The following is a 17822-nucleotide window of genomic DNA, read 5'->3' on the forward strand; positions in this document are numbered from 1 at the left end:
TTCTAAAAAAAAAAAAAAAATGGAGCACCCAGTGGGCAATCGGTACATAAGTTACCTTAGAAATGAATGAATGGAATCAATGACTGGTTAGTCCACTGCAGCTGGGATGGGGACACACACTAGAAAGAGGGTCCAGGACTGCAGCAGCGCACCGTCCACTGTTTCATCACCAGGCTCCGCTTTGCGGGGTGCCCAGTATGCCTGGCCCCACAGATGTTTCCCTTGGGGTTCTGCCCCCACCCGCCCACTGTTCTCATGGGAAATCCCCTGGTGTTCCCTGGGCAGCAGTTCCCCACCTCTCTCCAGCTGTTCTCCACCTCTGCAGTTGGAAGCACATGGGTCTTCTGAGGAAGGCCAGAGCCAGGTCAGCCTGGGGCCCACCCCGTTCTGGCATGAGGGGTCAGTGGGGTTGAGGCTGAGAGGGACTCCACAGTCCCAGCCCCTCTACTGGTGGCCTGAGCAAGCAGGCCATGGAGCTGCTGGGACTAGGCCATCAACTTCATTGGGGACTTTCTACTTCATGGTCATCACAGGTGCTTGTGAGTATGGGTTTCCAGGAGCTGAGCCACCCACCACAGGCCCCTGTCTCTGCTTAGCCCTGAGCTCGCTGTGACTTTGCCCAGCATCCTCCATGCTGGTCCTCCAAGTAGAAAGGGTTTCCATCCAAGCTGGTCATTTCTCAGTATCAGGACAGTCCATACTCCTTTCAAAGCTGAACAGTGTCAGGGCTGGGATAGGGGACCCAGGTGTTCCTTGCTGGGGATGCTGGGATAGTGAGGAGGGACTGAGTGAGTCCTGCAGGAGTCAGTGGGAAGCCCTCATGGCGGCTCTTCAGCTTCCTCAGAAAGTGACCAGCCTCTTGTCGCCTCCTGCCCTAGGTATGGGGAAGTTCACAGGATTCTGGCTGAGTTAGAGGGAGCAGCAGGAACTAGGGGTCTCCTCTCCTTGAAAAAGCACCTCCCCCATGTCCCCCAGACTAAAGGCAGGAAGAGAAAGATGGAGAAGGGCTTCAAGGGGAGGCTGGACTCCATGATTGGTCAGGTTGCTGCAGTGGATGGGCAGCGCCATGCCCCAGGGGAGGAGCCTCCCACCTCCCCTGCTCCACGCTCCTGCCCCAGGTCCCTCAGGGCACCTGGTCTTTGCTCTAGGGTTTGGGGAAATGCACGGTGGGGGTGTGGGGTGCAGTGGGAAAGGACTGAGAGGGCAGGACGCCACCACACACACATTCCTTGTGCTGTGGACACTTTCAAAATGCCAGTTGGCTTTTTGTCTCCTCCAACCAAATTTCCTGGGTACCAGCTCTACATCAGTCAGAGACCAAGACTGGTGAGAGCCTCCCTGTGTGCCTTCAAAGGGCACCTGCAGCCTGGGGGTGGGACTGAGGGGACAAGGACCAGTATAGGGAGAAGGATGTCAGGAGATCTTTCCCCCTAAAGGGCACAGACCCTGTGGGTTTGAACAGTGTGGTGGAGTATGATGCATCTGCAGAAAGTTCTGGGACACAGAGTGGCAGTAAAGTGGTCTGACAAGGTGGGCGGGGCCGACTGGCTAAAGGGCTGCTGAGCCAAGGGGTGGAACTTCCCCTGAAAACTACAGTAGGGAGAGGCCAAGGACAGGGGGAGGGGGAGCTCAGGAGCTGGGTTCAGAACAGGTGAGTGGCCTTGGACTTGCTAATGCAGCAGTCACTGGCCAATGATGGGCAGCACCAGAGGTTGAATGGAGGGCAAGCATGAGCCTGTGGTGTCCCCTCAAGATACTGTTCTCTGAGCAGGATCAGCTCTTCCCAAGAGGGGAGAGGAATGGATGGATTAATTCAGATGGACGTGGGGTCTGGGCTCCACACTGGTTGGATAGTTTGTTGGCCAGAGTAAGACAGCCATTTAAAAATGCTTTCCATGACGACAAAGAGCAGCTAGCTATTTTTTTTCTTCCTTCCTTCCTTCTTTCCTTTGCAGTATTAGGGATTGAACCTGGGGTCTACCACTGAGCCACATCCCCAGCCCTTTTTTATACTTTTATTTAGAGACAGGGTCTCACTGGGTTGCTTGGGGCCTTGCTAAGTTGCTGAGGCTGACTTCAAACCTGCAATTCTTCTGCATCAGTCTTCCAAGTAGCAGGGGTCACAGGCGTGCCCCACTGCACCTGGCGGCCACTAGCTACTTATGGAACTTAGGGTTTCAGTCCAGAATACTGGTGAAAAGTCCCTTCCTGTTGTGCTGTTTCTAGAACTGTAAAACAGAGGATTGGACTAGACTATCCCTAAACTGCTTCTAACTCTGTCAAGCGATGATTCGCTGCAACCATCTTATTTATAGCCTCTTCTACTAAAGTGCTGTGACCACACATTCACCCATGGGTGCCTCATAGACGCCTGTCACTGCACCGGTACATCGTCAGTGCCTGCTGCAGTTTTTGATCTGGACTATTCCCTAAGGACTCCTGTGTTAAAGGCCTGGTCCCCACTGTGACCCTATGGGAGGCGGTGGAAGCCTTAGGAGGTGGGTCTTAGCGGGAGGTCTTCAGGTCATTGGGGACATGCCCTTGGTGGGGACAGTGGGATCCCAGCTCCTTCCTCTATTTTTTTCCCCTCATTTGCTTCCTGGCCACAAGGCAAGTGACTCTGCTTTCCCACGGGCTCCTGCCAGGTTGTGCGGCCTCATCCCAAGCTGGCAGCAGTGTGCCAACCATCAGGAACAGAAACCTCCAAACCGCAGGTCAAAACAGACCTTTTCTTTTCTTTTTGATATTGATTGATTGATTGATTGATTGATTGATTGGCGGGCACAACATCTTTGTTGGTATGTGGTGCTGAGGATCGAACCCAAGTCGCACGCATGCCAGGCGAGCGCGCTACCGCTTGAGCCACATCCCCAGCCCCCCAAACAGACCTTTTCTCTAACTTGGTTATCTCAGGCTGTCGGTGCCATGGTGGGCGGGGAGTGTGGTGACCAACCTGTTGACTGAGTGATACCCAAGAAGCCCCTCCCTCGGCCTCCCTAGCCATCTTCATATGAGGTGTTTGGGGACAAGATGCCAACCCCATTCTCATTCACCACCTCCCTACTGTCCTGGCCCATCCTGCAGTCTAAGGTGACCATGACCGAGAGTACTGCCCATCGCAAAGAGGGTGGGTCCTATGGGGACCCCTCAGCTCGGAGCTCAGTTGTCATCTTGGATGTTACTTCTAGGTTTTCTCCTAAGAGTTTTATAATTCATTTTTTCACATTTGTGAACTCATTGTCCTGGATGGTGTGAGGCTGGGATTGGACCTTATTTATTTTTCCCATTTGGTTGGTCCGAGGCCCAAACACTGAGGAGCACGTGCGCTTCCTCTGGCTCCGGCCACGCTCCTGTCACGCAGGGTCTGTTCCTTGGCACCCTGCTGCGTTCTGTTGGACTTCCTAACTTACTTCTCCTGAGTGATCTTCTTTCAGGGCACCCAGTTACCTTTGTGTGTGCTGATAGGACCCAGGATTTCTCTTGCAGTCCAGTTTTTCCAAATTGTCTTAGTTATCCTGGGTATTTTATTCTTGTGATTCCAGAATGAACTTGTCTAGTTGTTTTAAAGTGGTTAGCTCCTCTAAGCCTCCATTTCCCTTCCCATGACCTACACCTCCCACGATGACCAAGACGTGAACGCAAGGCCTGGGACTAAGCCCTGGAGCAGTGTGAGCACTCCGTAGAGAGTGGTACCATTGTCCCCAAATGCCCGAGCCAGTGCAGTCACCGCTGCTTTAAAGCCTCGTTGGCTTCCCAGTCATGCGGAGTAAAGTTCAAACGCGGCCAGCCAAGCCACTGACCCCAGCCTACCTTTCCCACGGCATCGCCTGGCCCTCTCTCCTCCCTGCCCGCTATGACCATCAAGTTCCAGATACCTGCCCTTCCCCCGGGGTTCCTTCAGCTGGGGATCCCCTCATCCATCCCAAATCCTCTCAGATGATGCCTCTTCTTTTGGGAAGGGGGAAGGGGTCGGTCACCCCCTCAATCTTCTTTTCTTGAATGTGACTGTGTCGCTGTGACTCTATTTATATAGTAAACTCAGCACAGCCCTGGGCATTTCCCAAGCAGGTGCAGCACATAGTGATCACACCCCAACTTTGGTGCCATATACTCCTTCACTTATTATTAAACACAGCAGTCATGGATGGCAACATGTCAAGATCACGGAGCCTGTCAGGAGCGGAGCTGGGACCCGAACCTGGCTGAACTCCAGCGCCCACACCTGTCACACCAGGCAGCCTTCCCATGAATGTGTCCCTCCCCCTTTTCTGATCTGCTCTCTGTCCCGTTCCTCCATTATCCTCTCAACAGGGCTTTGCAACATCAGCACCCCCCGCCTCCTGCAGCTTATTCTACCCAGGCTGTCACCTCTCCCGTTTCACGCCATCTGTCACCCAAGCAGGTGCCTCTGTGAGGACTGTGTGTCCTGGTTTTAGCACATTGCTGGTATTCAGGACACAGAACATGGGGCCTCATGGCTTCACCTGCGGATGCTGAGATGTTAGCTGGGTGTCACAAGACCAAGGAGAGAAAACAAGCCCTTCATACCCTAAATCTGCCTGAAACCAGGAAGCAACCAAGGCCATGGCTTCCATCGCAGGCTTCAGGTCTGTGCGGAGGGGAGTCAGCCTGAGTGGAGGATGGGCGGGAGTTCTGCCAAATCTGAGCCGGCCTGGGTGGTCAGAGCACCAGCAGGACAGCGAAGGCCGCAGGAGCGCATAGCCTGTCCCTGAGGTCAGAGCTGCACTGGGGTCCTTCAAGACCATTTCCTCTCCTCACTCTTGCCCCAAGTTTTTTGGGGCCACTTTTATGTTTCTCTCTTTAGCCACAAAGTCCTGCAGGCCACAGAAAGAGGACTCCACACTCTGCCTTTACCCTGAGAATGGAATGAAAATCAGTTGACATGTGTTGATGAGCCACACACCTGTACAGCGGTCCACAAAAATGTGACATGGGTAAGTGGGGTGTTTCCAGAACACCCCATCTGATTGGAAGTGGCCCTGTCAGCACCTACGGGCTTTGTCCCATGCACACGGACTCAGGCACAAGGAAGACTCCTTTAACTAGATAGAGCAGGGGGGGTGATCATCGTGACATGGACAAAGGCAGCCTGCAGTCAGGATTTAGGGGGAGGTGCTCCGATGGGCAGAGGCCATCTGTCCCATGTGGAATGAAGTGGAATCAAGTTCACCAACTTTCTGTTTTTGGCTATTCACAGCCATTCAACTGGGTTTGACATTTATCACCACAGAGACACGCTGACTTCACCTGGGCCCATACATAGGCCTCTGGGTTAGGTTTGTGTGGCTCTTGTCCTGGATGTGGCCCCCTTCCATTGACCACTCAGCTTTCTTGGCTTATGAACGCTGGCCAGTGGTGACCCCAGTTTTGCCTTGAGAAGCCAGCCGTGCCTGGGGGCGCGCAGTGACCTGATGGTGATGAGCTATTGATTCTTTTCCTCCCCCTCTTCTCCCCAGGTCCCCTCTTTCAGACTGCACCACCTCTTGCACGGCAGGTCACAGTGGCTTCCAGAAGGCCTCTCAAAACCCTCCTCCTCCCTCAAGGAGCAGGCTAAGGCTGTGTGACTGCCTTGTTCAGGAATGTCATGTGCATGAGGTCAAATTTATCCCTGGTTTTTATGGTGTGATTATCTATCAGTCATTTGGGGGGTAGCGCTGAGGCTTGAACCCAGGGCCTTGTACACTAAGAGCAAGAGCTGTACCACTGAGCTACAGCCCTAACTCTTTTTTTTAAAGATATTTTTTAGTTGTTAATGGATCTTTTATTTTATTTATTTGTGGTGCTGAGGATCAAACCCAGGGCCTCACACATGTCAGTCAAGTGCTCTATCCCTGAGCCACAGCTCCAGCCCCCCAATTCTTATTAAAAGTTTTCTTTTGCTTTAAATATATCTTTTTAGTTGTACGTGGACACAATGCCTTTATTTTCATGTGGGGCTGAAGATTGAACCCAGGGCCTCACATGTGCCAGGCAAGTGCTCTACCACCGAGCCACACCCCAGGCTCCCCCCCCCCCTTAAAATATTCTTAAATTGTAGATGGACACAACATCTTTTATTTATTTTTATGTGGTGCTGAGGACGGAACCCAGTGCCTCACATGTGAAAAACAAGGCTCTACCACTGAGCCCCAGCCCCAGCCCCAGCCCCAATCCCAACCCCTCTTTATTGAGACAGGGTTTTGCTAAGATGCTGAGGTTGGCCTCAGCCTCCTGAGTGGCTGGGATTACAGGCATATGCTACTGTGCCCATCTGGTTTTCCATAATTTGACCCCATTGTACTATTTTTCATTATACTTCAAAGTGTTTTTCTTCCTGTCTGGGGCTCAGAGGGACAGCTCACTTACTGCTACTTGCTCACAATATCGTCTACCTGTTGTCCTCTGCCTACAAGCCTTACCTGCTGTGTATCTTCAAAAGTGGTACTTGTTAGCCAGGTGCAGTGGTGCATGCCTGTAATCCCATCAGTTTGGGAGGCTGAGACAGGAGGATCACAAGTTCAAAGCCAGCCTCAGCAACTTAGGCCCTAAGCAACTCAGTGAGACCCTGTCTCTAAATGAAATATAAAAAAGGGCTCGGGATGTGGCTCAGTGGCAAAGCACCCCGGGTTCAATCCCCACTAACAAAAGGGGGGGCACTTGTCCTTGACTCCACCCCCACACAGGAAAGCTGCTTCTTGCTGTCTCCCTCATCCGGATGAAGCCCAGCTCTTTCCGCTCCCTGCTGACAGGCCCTCCTCCACCCCAGGCAGCAGTGCTGGCTGACGCTGGCTTGTCCACTGTGTTCTTCAGTTTTCCAAATGCTAAATCTTCCACAGCTACCCTTGACCTCTAGGGCAATTTGCAAAAACCCCAGAGAAGCAGGGGGTGACATTTAAAGACTGATATGAAGGACTCATGGTAAACCCTTGAGAGAAGAGACCGGATGCTAACAGAGTGTGAAATACTGGCTTTTATTGGTTGGCACAGGATTACAGCCCATGTCCCATGCCCGCCCTCCCCCATGGCTCACATGGAAGGAACCAGTGGACACAGGGAAAGGTGGCACTCACAGGCTCCAGCGTTTGTTTTTACAAAAAGGAGTGGGATTCGGAGTGGAGGGTGCCGGGAGTACCAGAGCTCTCCCTAGACTTCAGGGGAGGCTTGGTCCCCGTTGCAGGCGCCACATAGGGAGGTGTGTTAGTGAAGCAGGGGAGGGCCACACATGGCTGGCCCGCTATGGGGGAGGGGAATGGCATCTGCCACGCACCTGTCTAGGGCTATTCCGGGGTCCGGCCAGCGTCCCTTTCTTCTCTGCTCCCCTCTTCTCTCCTCCACAGTGACAGCGCTGCTGGCTGCACCGTGGGGAGGAGACAGGAGGAAAGCCCTGAGGGAAGTGAACAGGAAACTTCACCTTCTCGAGGCCAGTTTCCAACCCCCTAGAGAGCGCTGCTGTCCTCAGGAGCTGGGCAGACACTGTGGAGGAGGCCAGGCCTGTGGTGGCCATGCGCAGGCGGGAAAGTGCTCTCCATGCAGTGCCAAGCAAGGTTGTTTGGGGGACAGGAAGGAGGAAACAAAAGAAAAAAACCCACAGGCCGGGCAGCTCATCAGTCCCAAAATGCATCTGGATCAGGGCAAGGGCAGCAGCACCCCAAACCCCCATTTCATCTCCCACACCAGGTGCCGAGGTTCAGTGGCCACACTACCCTGTCCTTCCCCGTACAGGCTGCTCCTTGGACTCCCCAGTCCTGTCCCGATCCTCTGGGGTCGTTCCTGCCCCCAGGACTCAGCCTGCTGGTCGTTCCACTTTCTACAACCATGAAACAGCCCGAGCGGGTGGCCCCTGGCGCTGCGTCTCAGTCCCAGAGACACAGGTGGACTTGGCCGTTTATACCTCAACCAAAATGCCTGAGCACCAGGGAAAGGAACAAGACAGACTTGTGTCTTTTGTGAAAAGCTGAACTCAACATACCTCAGCATCTCTGCCTCAATCCCATGGGTTCCGGGGAGAGGAGGCCACATCTGGACAGCACGCCTGCGAGGCGGGAAGCGCATCTAGTGCTTCAATGGAATGGTCCCGGACCCTGACCTTTCTGATGCTGATTGTGGGTGACCAGAGCGAGGTGCTCTGTTCACCCATTAGGGGAGCCTCTGACCCCACAGCTGTGGTCACACAGAGCTGGGGCCTCGTCACTCAGAGCCTGTCCCTTACCAAAGCCATGGGACAGGATGGAAGGCAAGGTCCTTGAAATAAAAAGCTAGGCTGGCAAAAGTAGGTATGAAGATGCCACTCCCAAGCTTCCACTTCACTCTCTCGGACAGGATAAGTGACACTTACTCATTTTACAACAGTCCCCAACATCCCTAAACGTGCTGGCACATGGCCAACCAGCAGACATCTTTCTTGACGTGCACAAACTGAAATTTTACTTATTTTAACTACCAATCTTTTCTTTGATTACAAACCAGCTTGAAAATTTTCAGACATAAAACAGTGAAACCACAGAACAGATCTGGCATTTATAAAACTGTTCCACATATTTCTTTTATGGTAGAGTGATATTTTATGATAGATATTTTATGATAATTTCCTAACTACCAAAGCCAAGCCACGCCTCTTGCACCTGCACCTTGAACCACACATCCAGTCTGTTCAGAGGTGGAAGGCTGAGGCTACGTGAAACAATGGCGGCAAGTCACATTTCTGAAGGGAGAGTCCCTTTGGAAAACTCTTGAGCAAAAATGCTCCCAGCCACAAGAGAGGAAGTTTCTGTTTGGAAGCTGTGGTTTATTCAGATGCCTGTCATTCCCCTTGGACCGCCTTCAAATTCTCAGGATACAAGCCTCTTGTTCCCTGAGAAAGGTCTCTAAGTCCTCCCTGCATCCAGTGCTCTTCAAGACCCCTGACCCTGACCTAGCCCTGGCTTGGGGAGGCTCTATGTGGAGTAGCAGCCCTGTGCCATCCTGGGTCTTGACAATCTGCATTACTGCAGAACTGCATAACCCAAACTAGATGTCCTTCGGATCACTTTTACCTACACATTTTCTCCATGACAAAGGGAGGCTAAGGATCAAGGCTCAGGGCTGGGGTTGTGGCTCAGTGGTAGAGCCCTCATTCCTAGGTAAACATTTTCAATTCAACTTGGAGAGAGGCCCAAACCAGGATTACTTCCTGAAGGCATTTATAGGCAATCTCACTGGCAAAATGACTTCCCAATGGTGAGCTCCTTCACCCCGCACCATGGGCTGAGGGGCCCCCACTGGGACTGAAGCATCTTCATTGGTTTCTAGGGGTTATGAAGATTTTCATCTAAGTTTTCAAGCCTGAAACAGCTGTTGTACTATTTTTCAGTAGATTGTTGGGATGTTCTCTGCACAGTCCTCCCACAAACGATGAGCGATTTAGCAGGTAATTTAATCTAGACCAGAATGACAAGATGACAATGAGGCTGTTTCCACATCCTTTAACGCACCATGTCCAGGGTTTTAAATGCCTTTTCTGTTGTTGCCTGATAAGAAGTCAAGTGTTTGCTTTACGTTCCCAGTTTTGAACGCTAAGGAGACCTGAGTGACTGGACACCGCCTGCTGGAGAAATAAGCAGTGACACTCTCGTCACCTTCCAGGTACTGATCTTGGTTTTTTGGCCAAAGCATTTACTTTTTCAGCAGAGCCCCCTCTGGCCTGCTGAATTCCAAGTCACTGCTTCTCTTGAGCTCTCTGCCAGAGGACAGTCCCATTCTCTAACACAAGCTCAGGCTCAATGGCCATAACTGTAAGGTGTGTTCCACACAAGAACCTTTTACTTCAAAAGCTTCATGTCAGAATCAGGTGATTACTGGCCTCACTCAAGGAGTATAGCTAAAATCAACATAAAGTAATATTCCTTTTGTTTTCTTACTTTTTGTAGTACTGGGGATTGAAATCAGGGCCTCAGCATGCTAGGCAAGTGCTCTACTGCTGAACTACATCCCCAGCCTTTTTCACTGTTAAGTTCCAGACAGGGTCTGACTAAGTTGTCCAATCTGCGCTCAAACTTGTGATCCTCCTCCCTCAGCCTCCTGAGTGGCTCATTTTTCCTTTTTCTTTTGGTACTAGGGATTGAACCCAGGGGCTCTTATTCACTGAGCCATATCCCCAGCCCTTTTTATTTTTTATTTTGAGGCAGGGGCTGCTAAATTGCTGAGACTGACCTCAAACTTGCAATCCTCAGCCTCAGCCCTCTCAGCTGCTGGAATTACAGGTGTGCGCCACCATGCCTGGCTTCATTTATTAATTTTTAAAGGGAGTAAGACAATTTATATGATAATCTGAAGGTGAGAGGCATCATTTTCTCAGATGCCCTGATTAGGCTTCCTGCAGGGTTATTAGCTTATTAGCAAAAGACGAGACTTTCTGGGGCTCATACAAACACTGGTCAAAATGGGATGCAGCCCTGTCAGAGGCAAGGATGGAAGGCCGCCAGGCCCATGGGGATTCCTCCTCCACCTCAGTGCCCCCAGGACCACAGTGACTCAGATCAACTTCATGCATGGACTGCAGCATCTTTTACAGCTTGTAAGTAATGCTCCCTAATTTGCAATATTTTTACCTTAAAATCTCAAATGTCTCACTGGTTTGGATGACACCTAGAGTGACATGGAAAATACAGTCCTCCTGGACAGGGAAGTTCCCATCACAAAGTTCATCCCAGAGCTCAGAATTCGACTCTAGGGAGCTCTCTCGCCTACTCCAAATGAGGCAGGTGCCCTGGTAGCCAGATGCGTGGCCTCCAGGAGACAGGTCCTGCCCAGCAGGGCTCCAAATTGATGCCACCTCAATGGGCAGTCTGAACTGCAAAGCCTCATGTCTGACCTCTTCCAGTCCTTAAAAGTAAGTACTAGAGGGCTAGGGATGTGGCTCAAGCGGTAGCGCGCTCGCCTGGCATGCATGCGGCCCAGGTTTGATCCTCAGCACCACATACAAATAAAGATGTTGTGTCCGCCAAATACTAAAAAATAAATATTAAAGTTCTCTCTCTCTCTCTCTTAAAAAAGAAAAAAAAAGTAAGTACTAGAAAAGCTACTTTGTATTGCTCAGTCACCATGAAGCAATTTCCCCTCCCCCATAGCTGCAAAACCTTCTGAAATGCAGGTGGGACAGGCCGGAGCTCAATAACAGTGACAGCCAACTCCCATTTCTCTTACAGCCAAATGTCATATCACTGTGGAGACGAGACTTCTCCAGATATTTCTCCCAATTCCGAATCAATTTCATTTGATTCAAGTCAAAACAGAGGGGCTTAGAAATATGTTTCAGAAATATTAAAATCATATAGTTTTGGCAAAAATCGCATGTGGTTATTAAACCTTTCTTCTGAAGGAGAAGCATAAATGTGGCTCAGACTAAACTATTTTAAAAGTCGATGAAGAGGAGACTCCACCGAAGATGGCCGCACTGCATTGGATGGAAATGAGAAATATGTGAAGCTGAGCTGGCAAAACGCACACCCAGATCGAAAAAGACTGAGTACATTTCTGTTAGGGAGGCTTAGGAGGGGCCTCCAACAAGCACTGTCTGTGGAGAAGAAAAAGGGGAAGGAAAGAGGGGAGGAGTGGTTCTGCCCAGAACTTTTTTTCTTTTAAGTAAAAGCCTTAGGGACTTTACATGGGCCAACTCCTAACATCAAAACAGAAAATATTTCTTTGCCCTGAAGAACTTTTCATGTAGCAACACATTTACAAAACTGCTGCACAACACCCCCAGAGGGTAGTGAGTGACCTACTCTGCTCCCCAGAGGCCACAGGAAGCAAGGCCTCGGTGCCCCCTGTTCCATGGGGCTGGACAGGCAATGCAGAGGGCGGAGCTCCCTGGGCCTTCTGTGGCCTCAGAGGGAGTGAGACTCCCTCACCCTTTGATCCTGTCAGATGGTCCAGCCCAGGCTCAGCAGTGAGGTAGGCCTCTCCACCAGAGAAGATGGGTGGTGGACACGTGTGAAAACCAAACCCATCGGGCTGGGGATGTGGCTCAAGCGGTAGCGCGCTCGCCTGGCATGCATGAGGCCCGGGTTTGATCCTCAGTACCACGTACCAACGAAGATGTTGTGTCCGCCGAGAACTGAAAAATAAATATTAAAAAAACAAAAAAACAAAAAACAAAAAAAACCAAACCCATCAACCCACTAACTGTTCTATCCTGTCATATTTGCTGTTTTACGGTTGCATTTCTTTATTGTGCTGGGGATGGAGGCCCGGGTGTGAGCGTGCTGGGCGAGCGCTCTAGCACTGAGCTACATCCCCGGCCCTTTTTATTTTATTGTTATTTTTTGGATACAGGAGCTCCCTAAGTTGCCCAGGCTTGCCTCAAACTTGAAATCCTCCTGTCTCTGCCTCTGGAGTGGTGGGATCACAGGCCAGGCTGCTGTGCGCGGGGTGCGCTGCTTCTCAGAGAACCTCACATGGTTGACTCCCAAAAGCACCCCCCCCACACACACACACACTCACACACAGAATTTAGTCCTGGTTCACAAAGATCACATGACCTCACTGGTGTTTCCCAATGGCTACAATTTATGAAGAAATAATAATAATAATAATAATAATAAATTCCACTGCTGTGTTTTTTATAGAGTGTGGTGGCCCTGACGGTCGCTCCAGCAGCAGTCCACGTCTCCATGTAATTTACTATGAGCCAGAGACTCTGTACTGGCCATAAATATTCAGAACCTGTTTCCATCAAGCCTGCATGAGCCTAGCACTGGTAGAAATAACAGCAAATCAATGCCAACAAAATATTCTGCGTGTAGGACAGTTTTTGAACCTCTTTTTGTTTCTTTTTGCTTTTTTTGGAGACACAAAGGATGTTGCGACCATGGCTCTAAACAACCTATCAGATAGGACTCCAAATATTTATCAGTAAAAACAGCCAGTGTTCATGGTGCCAGGGAGGAGAAAACACCAGCCTTGCTGTTAGAATCCAGTGCAGCAGGAAATAGCACCAGTTCAACAATTGTGGGGTGGACAAAGCCTCCCTTTGTCAGTCACGAAAGCCTCAGTACTCTCCCTCTCCAGCTGACTGCATTATAGGACCCATTCATGTCACTGAAAAGTACTTGTTGGCACAGTGCACCTTCTTGATCCAGAGACTTCAGCAACAATCAAAATGGAACTTTTAGGGGTGGTATCTCTTTACACCAGCCCCGCTGAAACATTTTCAGATCATTGAAAAATGCAAACTATTACTACCAATGAGGTTCCTTTTTCAGGAGATCTATTTTCCTATAAAGCACTTTCAATCTGTATCAAAAAGGTAGAATTTTTCTGCAAGAATGTGTCTTTTTGATTCTACTTAGTGCTTAGTTAAATCTATTTTATCTTCCTCTTTTACTTATTTGGATAGAACTTTAGAATGCTCTAAGTCAGGCAATAAGAATAAGTATTTGCTTTTGGGCAGGACTTGTGAACAGCAAGTTGGCTTTTGGACTTAAATTTCAAGGTGCTGTGTCTGTCCACTGGGACCCTGTCTGGCATACAATTCCATCCCCAGAGGTAAGATGGCACCCTAGGAAAACTGCCAGCACAACTTTCTGTCTCTGTGGGTCAAGCCCGGGAAAGAGAATGCAAAACTAATGTCCACAGAAATGCTGAAGGCTAAATGACACAGGCCTACCAGAGGGACACATTTCTTTGAGTGGCAGGGAAGAGCAAAAGCTTTAAGGAGTTTGATGACTTATTAGAATTTTTAAATAAACAGATCTACAATTTTAATTTCACATGTTGGCTACCATCTCCTGTCCTAAGCCAGGGACCAATCCCACCCCACCCCACTCCCATCCCTGATTCTCAAGATCCTTCTCACTTCCCAACAAAACAATACAACTGGCAAAGGAAGCCAGCAAGAACCTGTATCCACACACCAAGACCACCCGCAGCAAGCCAACGCATCACAGGCTGGGGCTGACGCATGGCCTAGGGCTGCTCTTGCAGCAGATGGACCTTTCACATCCTGGCAGGGAGCAGGATGCTCCTGCTGTAGCCAGAGGCTCCACCACATCAGAGGACAAGTACACATACTTTCCTCTGGGTACCTCTGAGGACCTCAACAAGGTTACCATGCGTGGAGACAGGACTGAGGAGGGCCGCACTTGCAAAGTTCAGCTGTGGCTGCTCCAAGAGCCCAGGATGATGCCCATTCAGCGTGGTATGAGGCGCACACGGCGAGAAGAGAGGCTGTTGTGGGCAGGACGTAGCACCGCGGAAAGATCCCTAGATGGCAGGGCAGAAGCAGGGCTTGATGCTCCAGTTTTCAAGATCGTAATCCCAAGAATCCAGTTCAAAACCTACTTGGACATGTAGGCCAGAATGCAATTGCTACCATTGTTTCTCTGGGTCTAGGCTGAGGCCATTTGCTCCTGGATTGGTAATTAAAAAAAAGGTTTCTTCCTTAGCATGGAGACACAGCTTGAAGAGAAGACCGTGAGTCCTGGGAGCACTATGAAGGTGGCCGAATTTCTCCTGCACCTAGGGAATGACAGTTCCAACTGGGGAATGGAGAGAGGGCAGGGAAATGTACCTAGCCCCTAGCATCAAAAATAAAATGTCAATTAACTATGAGGGTCTCCACACCAGAAACATCCCTAAATCAAAACCCCAAAACCTTGAAAAATTCAATGGTTAAATTCTTTCTAAAAGTCATTTATTTACATATTATATGTCCAGTATATAATGTGTAGATAAATGCAGCCTGCAGTGAAAGTGACCAACCTACTGGACTGAACAGCACATTATAGGACAAATTCTTGAAAAGTTTCATCTCACATTGGTATATTTTAATAAAAAAATTAAAAATCAAAGAAAATGTCTGGCTAGGGCTGGGATGAGACAGGAACACTTCAGAACCCCAAGTGGAGAAAGCTCTTTGCACCCCTTCAGAGGGTGCTGGTGTGGAGGGGAGGGACAGGTCATGCACAAAGGTACTTATGATCACACACCCAGCCCCCACCCCCTCAATAAAAAGAAGGAAAAGCCCCATCACTTAACACCAAACAGCAACTGTCACCAGCACCCCTGCTCTGCTGCCCATCATGCCACATTGAAAGAGGAGGCCTGTGAGGAGAGGTGAGAAGAGCCGGGGGAGGGGGAGGTCTGCGCTTCAGTCTAGTTTCCACTTTCCATTTCTTACAGGAAGTCTTCAGTCATCTGATGCCTGACATGGAGCTCTGAGCAGAAACCGAGTAGGTGGTGGCCACGACAGGGGTGCCGTTGTTGGTGGAGTAGCCTTGCCTCAACGTCTCAAAGTACGACGCCTGCACGGGTTTGTGATACTGCAGCACTTTTATGGCTTCTTCTATTTTAAACCATTCCCTCTTCCTTCCTGTGGAGAGAAATAAGTACAAGAGGGAAGCAACCAGGAGGCTTATGAACCTAGAACTTCTGAGAAAATGTAGAAGAAAACATTAAAGCAATGCTTCTCAACACTTTTGAAATGTGTATTTTATAAATTTTCCCCCTCTTTTCTTTTTTGTACCGGGATTGGACCCAGGGGCACTTAACCACTGAGCCACATCCTCAGTCCTTTTTTGTATTTTATTTAGAGACAGGGTCTCGCTGAGTTGCTAAGTGCCTTGCTAAATTGCTGAGGCTGGCTTTGAACTTGCGATCCTCCTGCCTCAGCCTCCCGAGTTGCTGGGATTACAGGCATGCGCCGCCGTGCCCAGCCTTTATTTTCTTTTCTTACAAAAGAAAAGGAAGCATACTTTATATGCTCCAAATAGTATACAAATGCTTACTGCAGAAAATAGGTACATAATTAAACCTGAGACTAAGAGTGACCATGCCACATGACCTCCAGTGTGCTTCTCTAGGCCCTGGGACTCCCCCTGGCTTGGGTGAAAGGTCCAGTAGTATTTCCACCTTCTGAAAAATTAACATGAGTATCAGCCGGCAGAATACTAGGACTGCTGGCCTATAATCAGTTATTTAATCAAAAAGTTAAGTGGTATATCTACCTAATGGAAAATATAAAAGAAGCCAGGCATGGTGGAGCATGCCTCTAATCCCAGCTGCTCAGGGGGGCTGAGGTTGGGAGGCTGAGGGGGACTGCAAGTTTGAGAGCAGCCTGAGCAATTTGGTGAGACTGTTTCAAAAAAAGGGAAGGGGTCTGGATGTAGCTCTGTGGCAGAGCACCTGCCTGGAGGGTGTGAGGCTCTGGGTCCAATCCATAGCACTAAAAACAAAACGACAAATAGCAGAACTCAACACAAGCATTATTATCTTCACAGTCTTTCTTAAATTTTTTTCTTTTGTGGTGCTGGGGACTGAGCCCAGGGTCTCATACATACTAGGCAAGATCACTATTCTGTGTATGACTTTTAAACTATCAACTGAGGTGGTTAATGCTTGAATCTTTTACCTCTAATGGAAAGCATATTCTGGAAAAGTGTAATATTAATTTCTGCTATAAACTGGCAGATGGATAAAATTCACCTGCCCAAATCCTTCCCCCTACTGTCGACATGCCTTATCCCCATGCCCCCTCATGGGTGGTCTGTAGCCCTTCAGTTCTTAATGGCTCTGTATCTCTTTTAACAGTGCAATAAACTCATGTCAAAAGGTTCAGTGTGGACTGCTGAAAACTCCAGTGCTGGGGCCTGAGGAGGAGACAGAATGCGCTGCGGCCCCGTCCTCAGCACTCTGTCAGGCAGGAGTTGCACACTTGTGATACTAATTTTTAAGGTGCTCTTGCTCTATTAATGTCCAAAAAAGCCTTTTACACCCACTTATGAGAACTGGTCTTAATGTGAGGGCTGGTCTAAAATGTGAGGAATAAGTTTGTACTCTTTCCTTTGGATGATCTTCCTCATATTACTAGAGAAAGACTGTGTCTTAAATGTACATCTCAATGCAGACAAATGAAGGTGCATTTATCTGATGGAATGTTACACAGGTGTTCCCCTGGCTGTGAATCCTAGCAGCAGACCACAGGAAGGTGCTTATAGAATAGTGTTGGTGAAGAGCAGAGCAGGGCGTGCACACGTGAACACACACGCGCCCACGCGCACACACACACACACACACACACACACACACACTAACTACAGCCACATTAAAATAGGAGGCTGAAATAAAATCTGAAGTGAGATGCAGGTCTTCACCTAAGTAACTGACAAAGATGAAGAACAGGCAGCAGTGTGTGCTGAGACAGACACTGCAACCGACCCCTATGAGTGACACTGAAGGTTGGAATAGCCTTTCTGGAGAGCAGTTTCAATATACACCATGAACCCTTCAAAGTGTGAATGCTTTACTGAGGTAGTCCTTAGGCTACAGGTCTTTCCCTGGAAGTTTTAAAACAGAAAAAACAAGGCTAAAGATCTTTTTCCTTTTTTTTAAAAAAATATTTATCTATGTTTTAGTTTTCGGAGGACACAACATCTTTGTTTGTATGTGGTGCTGAGGATTGAACCCAGGCCGCACACATGCCAGGCGAGCGCGCTACCGCTTGAGCCACTCTTTTTCCTTTTTATTTATTTTCTTGCTACTGGGGATTGAACCCAGGGGCACTTAACCACTGAGCCACATCCTCAGCCTCCTGGGCCACTGGGATCACAGGCGTGCGCCACCACTCCCAGCTCTAAAGACCTTTTTCTAATCATAGCATTATTTATGATAACTAAATTACAGACTGTTGATGGTCAATAATAGGGAATTAGTTAAATGTGATGTCATGCAGCCATTAAATGTCATATTTTTTAAATGATATCTCAGTCTCCCAAGTAGCTGGGGTTATAGGTATGTGCCACTGTGCCTAGCTCTTTTTTTCAAATTGATGTTTTAAAATCTTTTATTGT

General features: G+C 49.2%; 1 protein-coding gene and 1 long non-coding RNA gene across 4 annotated transcripts in view; one reads left to right on the plus strand and one right to left on the minus strand.

Annotated features, from left to right (window-relative positions):
* Positions 1–51: 51 nt before the first annotated feature.
* Positions 52–15007, plus strand: LOC308650069. 3 transcript variants are annotated; one of them, XR_014022228.1, is made up of 3 exons: positions 52–4734; positions 4826–4955; positions 5478–15007. It is a non-coding gene; the product is annotated as an uncharacterized lncRNA (long non-coding RNA). The 3 variants fall into 3 exon arrangements; XR_014022229.1 differs by having other exon boundaries at positions 52–4607; XR_014022227.1 differs by having other exon boundaries at positions 52–4955.
* The window catches only part of LOC308650064 (diphosphoinositol polyphosphate phosphohydrolase 1), a 106120-nt gene continuing 95250 nt past the window's right edge, over positions 6953–17822 (minus strand). The window contains exon 5 of the mRNA XM_081295991.1: positions 6953–15346. Coding sequence (XP_081152117.1) covers positions 15168–15346 — 179 coding nt within the window. The 3' untranslated portion in view covers positions 6953–15167. The remainder of the gene's footprint in view (positions 15347–17822) is intronic.

The sequence above is a fragment of the Spermophilus citellus genome (assembly GCF_964194105.1).
Source record: "Spermophilus citellus genome assembly, chromosome: 5".
NCBI classification, from domain to species: domain Eukaryota; kingdom Metazoa; phylum Chordata; class Mammalia; order Rodentia; family Sciuridae; genus Spermophilus; species Spermophilus citellus.